A 6213-nucleotide genomic window follows, 5' to 3' on the forward strand; every position below is an offset into this window, starting at 1 on the left:
GGCGGAGCCAAATATGGCTCTTTAGGGCTTAAGGGGTTAATTAAGTTGGCAGTTGGCCTGGATCAAGATCAAGTCAGGACCACACCGGGACTAAACCGAAATTGGACTACATTGTGTCTAAACTGTGTAAACCTGAAAAACACCAAACTTAAAAGCCTTACTGAAGCCTATATTAAACCATCTCTAGTCTAAAAGAATGAAGCCTGACAACAGTTTGAGCACCACAGGTTTAGATGAGTGGAATAAAATGAATAAACTGTGGAAAATATTAATATTTTTTCTTTTTTTTCCCTGTTCATTATCCATGACTGACACATGCCCCAGCCTTGCAATAACATTGTTTTTGCAATCGAATTGGGCAATAAATGAAAAAATATTAGGCTTCTATAGTTAGCCCAGTGACATCACCCATTTATATTAAAAGACAACTTCTAGTAATGAGGAAGCGAGCATGTCTGAACTTAAACAGCTGTCCGTTTCTAGTCAGTCCACTGTCAATACACGTCATCGTTTCTAGGTAAGAGACATTCAAAAACAGGGTGTCCAGGTGGGAAAAGGGTGCCGGGAAGAGTGTCTCCTTGGGAACTCACTACAAGAGCCCATTCACAGCCCTGTATGTCAACACCAGCCCTCGCGAGACCATGAATAAGCGCGCGCGCCCGCAGTTGTAGCCATTACTGTCACACAAGCGTTTTCTCCTAAATCGTCATGCGGTTTAGAGGTTTGGGGCCAACTTCTTCGCAAAGGCGATAAGTGAAACGAATGCTACGCTCGGTGATAGTTTCACTTTCGGTTTCTCGGCGGCGGGAGGCGGGGCTTAGCTGTATATAAGAGCGTGTGGAAAGCGTCAGTGTGGAAAACGCTCACAGACCTTTGACGAGAAAAGGAGAAAACACACACACAAAAAACACGTCGTGAATAGTTGACGTGCCGCGCCTGTAACCAGCGTCACGTCAGCGCGCGCAGCCGGAGGGGCAAAGTGGATCTTTAAACGCGCTGCTGGATCTGAGAGGAAAAAAACGGTAAGATTGTGTTACAGTAGCCACGTATTTACGCCGCTACGAGGATTTGACACGAAAAGCGTTGAATCGATGCGTGTTTTTGTGCTTTGCAACCCGCCGACGTGACCTGCGCTAGTTTAGTTTGTAAGTGTCGCTGATTTTTGTCGCGGTTTGCAAGAAATCAAGATTAATGTGTAACTGCGGCGTGTGAGCTGACGCCAGTTCATTGAAATCCGCGATAGGAACATCTAACCCAAATGTCACAGAAAGTCAAATGAATTCTAGCACACCATGGTGAAATCTGACTGAAAACACATTGATAACAATAATTTGAATGTTATTAAAATGCAAATTGTAATGGTGTCTGTTTTTCAACGAATGAAAGCGAGAGGACAAACTGAAATGGGATCCCAGCCCGTTTTACCTGCATTGTACAACACGGACTTTTTAACCTCTTAACACCCGGCGTAACTGAGCCTCATTTGAAAGCTAAGACCGACAAAACTCAACTAAACGGATCTTTTTCCTTGCGTTCATCACTTTTTTTTTGTTACTTTTCTTTTGCACTTTTAAAAAAAAATATGTTTTTGTTGCGTTTTCGTCACGAGTTCGTCTCATTTTTGTTGCTATTTTGACACTTTTTTTTTTTTTTTCAAGCTTTTAGATTCGGGTAAAGCCGAACTGGAGAAAAATGTGATCGGTTATGGTGGTAGTTTTCTTTGTTGTTCCTCCCTGGCTTGTTGCTAAACTCTGTGTGTTGTGTTTACAGGATGTCAGTGCGGCGGGTAGAGATGGGAGAGGGTCTTGTGCCCCTGTCCGCTGTGGGATGTGTAGGATGGTAGCCAACAGCACGCTGGAAGGTCATGACAAGACACACCCGAGCTCTGCACTCTCCTCCGCCTCTTCCTCTGCCTCTTCCTCTGCGTCGTCCGTGTCCTCGTCCTCCTCCTCTGCGTCGCTGTCTGTGAGCCCCATCAGCTGGGAGGATCTTCAGAGGTGCCCGTCTCCGGCCCCCGTCCAGAGATCCGTGCCCTGCGTGTACCTCACTCACTTCCCCGTGTTCTCCTGCAAAGAGGACTGCGACATCATCACGGACACGGCCACCAAGCTGGAGCGCAGCGGCTTCTACTGGGGTCCCCTGGGCGTGCAGGAGGCTCACGCCATGCTCAAGGACTCTATCCTGGGCAGCTTCCTCATCCGCGACAGCCGCCAGAAGGACGTCTTCTTCACTCTGTCCTACCACTCCAAGAGCGGGCCCGTCAGCGTGCGGATCTTATACAAGAAGAGGAGGTTTTCGCTGGCTGGAAACGAGCGCTCCTTCCCCTCGCTGTTTGCCCTATTGGAACATTACATCAGCTCTCCCAAGAAGAGCTTAAGCGTCCCGTACAGGAAATGGGAGCCAACGCTGCAGGAGATATGCCGAAAACGCGTCTTGGAGCTGAGCGGCGAGGTCGGTCACATTTCAAAACTGCCAATCAACAACGTGGTGAAAGACTTCCTACTGGAGTTCCCATACAAATTATGACTTTACTCTGCATTGCACAACTGTGTTTACCCACTTCGAGCGCATTACCTCACACAAACCGCTCTCCTACTGGGGCACATGGGAGCCGCGAAATATTTCAAGAACACAACTGGGCTGCATGGGACAGTTCGGCAAATGGGACTTGTCCTGGCCTTGGGAAGAACAATACTCACTGGGCAGCTGCATTAGTACAAAACTACAGGGACAATAGAACGACGGTACTCACAGTTGTGGGCCTAAGCGCTCCATACGGGACTGTAGCTGATCCAATCTACGTGTGTCCACTCGGCGCCCTCTTCAGTCCACTCGGGACTCTTAGGGAAATCCATGACTGGTGGAGAGTGCGGCTAAAAGCGGGCGGCGCACACGTTTGTAGCACATAATACTCTAAATGTGAAAGTTTACATTGCTTGTGAATGTACTCGCACTGGCTCCGACACAGTCACTGATGTCACGCATGCAGGAAGCAGACGCGGCGACTTCAGTGGTCAAGAAGAAACAAGTGTCGTTTTGTACTGTACCGCCCAGAATTCAACAGACTTGTGAATCTCTGTATTTTTTTTATTTACTGTTAATAATAAAGATTAATTATATTTCCTATATTAAACCTTGGTTGTCCCATCACTGAGCCTGAATGGAGGGTGTGAGTGTGACGTCGCCACAAACACAGACAGGGGGGGGGGCGCGCCAATGCAACGTACAGTATCTTCACCGCATCACGCCGAATGATTCATTTATAGAGCCGGCTGACACGGGTGGGCGGGGTTACTGTGGTAGTCAATGGCCTTTTACCAGAAACGGGGACAGAGGTGACATACAAAGGGCGGGTGTGACGAGTGAGTTGTAAAATGAGAAGCACACATCACATTGAAATTTCCTCAGGGGAAGTGTGGCCTGTGTTTTAAAAAAGAAAATAGGTGAACTAGTTAAGGTCAGAGTCGTGAGGTTAGTTCATTCTATTGTCATTGTTTAGAAAAATGTTGGGCAACGGTGAACCCGATTTGCACTATAGGCATGACTCATAATTACTGTGTATTTAGGTGTTGAGTGAGCAGTAAAGAATAGTGGCGTCTATAGGCCGTGGTTCCCAACCTTTTTTTTGTCACGCTTAACCCTTGAGTCATTCATTTATACACCGAGTCCCCCTTTACCTGGAGGATCTTACCATTATTATTACGTGGACAAGTACACTAAGATTAAACTAAGATTAAACTAAGATAAGAGTGTGCTGCATTCAAAATGAAGCTAAAATACTCTCGAAGTCAAACCTTTTACTGAAAAACATCATTAAAAGATCTATAAAAAGAAAGAAATAGAGAGAACTTTCCTTTGAAATGGATATTGCAGTTCTACTCAGTTTCGCTTCCTTTTTTAATCTGAAATCATTCCAAGTACCCGTGATTGGGAAGCACTGCTACAGACAATTCAGATTTCCAGTTTTGATATTCTATAGTGCCTATCCTGTAGTAGATCAAAGTTTGTCTAACATACAGAGGTGCAGCCTCTAAGAAAGTCATGTTGAAAACTGAAGGACATTTTCATTTCAATAACAATGACAACACTTTTCCCTACGGGGACAATAAAGTTAACAAACAAACAAACAAACAAACAAACTTAATAACTAGAGAGGTATGAACACATCCTAAACTCCATGGTGTCTTGATGAGCAATACGACAGTCTTAACCTTTTATCCATTTGAAATAATTTACTAAGCATGAACAATACCGAGCAAGGGTTAACCTGTTCTCTTTGGCAACATCGGTGTTTTTTGGCAAATCTCTTCCTCATATCAAACTATTACCAGAGCTAGACCAGGCTTGACTGTTTCGGTAGCTGAATCAGAAACAGTGGGTGGATTCGTAATAGATATAAAGTTTTGGTGCCTGACGTTACATCCTCATTTTATATGTCAAATTATATTTTTTATTCCCCTCTACATAGAAATGACGTCGATTCTCACTTTGCTGACCTTAAATTTTGAGAAGAACAGGTGCGACTTTTCTTTTTTTTTTTGCCGAACACTGAACACTGGTCGTATTGATGTCTCTTGATAGTAATATGTCAGCTATAGCGGCGCTACCAGGAACCAAGTCATGTTTACGCACATGCACCGAGACTTCCCTGAACAGAGCGACCACAAAAAAGCAACACCTTCAAGACCACAAGAAGACTGAGTGAGGGCCCCTATACGAGCCACGCTGTGAAGATGGAAAGTGTCAACATGATAAGCCCTTATACAAAGTCACACCGCCAGACCGAGATAGAGGGAAAACTATCAAGAAGTGAAAGGGCTGAACCGTTTGGGAGAAAGAACCATTTGTGTGTTTGCGATTAGATTTGCGATCGATTTGTGAAACCTCTCGAACAGGCTCGAAATATTGACATACACGAGAGCAGTGACATGTTAACTGCTCAGCTAACAAAAGAATCACGTGCATTTTCATGTTTGTAGAGGCAGAAAGTACAGGCTTTGAACACAATACTGGAGTGGTGTTTTGTTGTTTGCACGGGACATTATCCTATCTAAATATTTAGTTTAGCAACAGCTCCTTACTATTCGTAAAAGCATTAGTAAACACCTAGATCACAGTTAATAATAATAAACATTAACAAAGCATTATTCATCATTTGTTAACTGTTTATAAGCGTGGAAAAGGTGATGAGCATTTGCTGCTTGGACCATAAACATTTAGAAGAAAACCTTTGTAAATGTTTTATGAATAATGAAGCGTTTACAAATGCTTAATGGTTTGTTATTATTGACGAAATGCCCTTTTAGTATTAGACGAAGTACTTAACCGTAATGGTCGTCCTTCAAGTATCAGCAAATCATAGTTATTACTTTTACAGCATATTCTTATGGGGTAAAAAGACTGATATCATACAAAAAAGACAAGTATAAGACCTTTAACCTCTTACCCCACGCCTTAACCAAGGGCATTTTCCACAGTTCAGCTTTACCCAAATCTAAAAATATCTTGACTGGAACGTACAGCCTACAGGCCTCATTTAAAAGACTCACAAAACTGATCTAAGATGATTCCTCTCGCTGTTTTTGGGACGTATTTTTGTCGCATTTTTTGTTGCTCCTCATTGCATTTTTTAATGCTTTTTTGTCACATTATTTATGCTCCTGATTTGTCTTTTTGTTGTTGTTTTTTCCTTTTCCCATTCCTTTATTTATGTTGTTTTTTGTCTGTTTTTTTTGTCATGTTTGTTGCTCCTTTCGCGTTTCTGTTGCTTTTTTTCCATCACATTTTTCATCATTTAGTTTTCGTCCCATTTGTGTCGCTATTTTCAGCTCATTTCCAGTGGAGGATACAGACACAGGCCACTGTTTTTTCCATACTGAGACATGTTTTTACCTGACCTTAGACGAGTTGATGCGTACCTGTCTGGTCTTTGTGCGTGCACTCGGTCACGCACAACAACCAAAGATGTTGCTAGCATTTATCCTCTCCTAGCATTGTTCCTACAGCTCCAAACGGGAGTGAAGTTGGAAGCGACCACGCTCTTCCACAGGTACGGACAAAGACCAGACAGGCGTGTATCAACTCGTCTAAGCTCAGGTAAGAACATATCACAGTATGGAAAACCGGTGGCCTGTGCCTTTAAGAGATTAAGTGCTTGCTACCGTTTGCTATTCGCAACCCTTAAAGAGGCTAGACACAAGTTAGCCATTATAT

General features: G+C 43.6%; 1 protein-coding gene across 1 annotated transcript; it reads left to right on the forward strand.

The window, feature by feature from the left end:
- Positions 1–866: 866 nt before the first annotated feature.
- On the forward strand, positions 867–3115 carry socs1a (suppressor of cytokine signaling 1a). The gene is made up of 2 exons (XM_079564921.1): positions 867–1022; positions 1771–3115. Exon 2 carries the CDS (start codon positions 1828–1830, stop codon positions 2524–2526), a length of 699 nt encoding a protein of 232 aa, XP_079421047.1. The 5' UTR covers positions 867–1022; positions 1771–1827; the 3' UTR covers positions 2527–3115.
- Positions 3116–6213: the final 3098 nt, after the last annotated feature.

Source organism: Gobius niger (assembly GCF_951799975.1).
Source record: "Gobius niger genome assembly, chromosome: 10".
NCBI classification, from domain to species: Eukaryota; Metazoa; Chordata; class Actinopteri; order Gobiiformes; family Gobiidae; genus Gobius; species Gobius niger.

Bases quoted from the DNA above. Each gene is read 5' to 3' on its own strand.
- socs1a (XM_079564921.1), top strand. From the start codon at position 1,828: ATGTGTAGGATGGTAGCCAACAGCACGCTGGAAGGTCATGACAAGACA.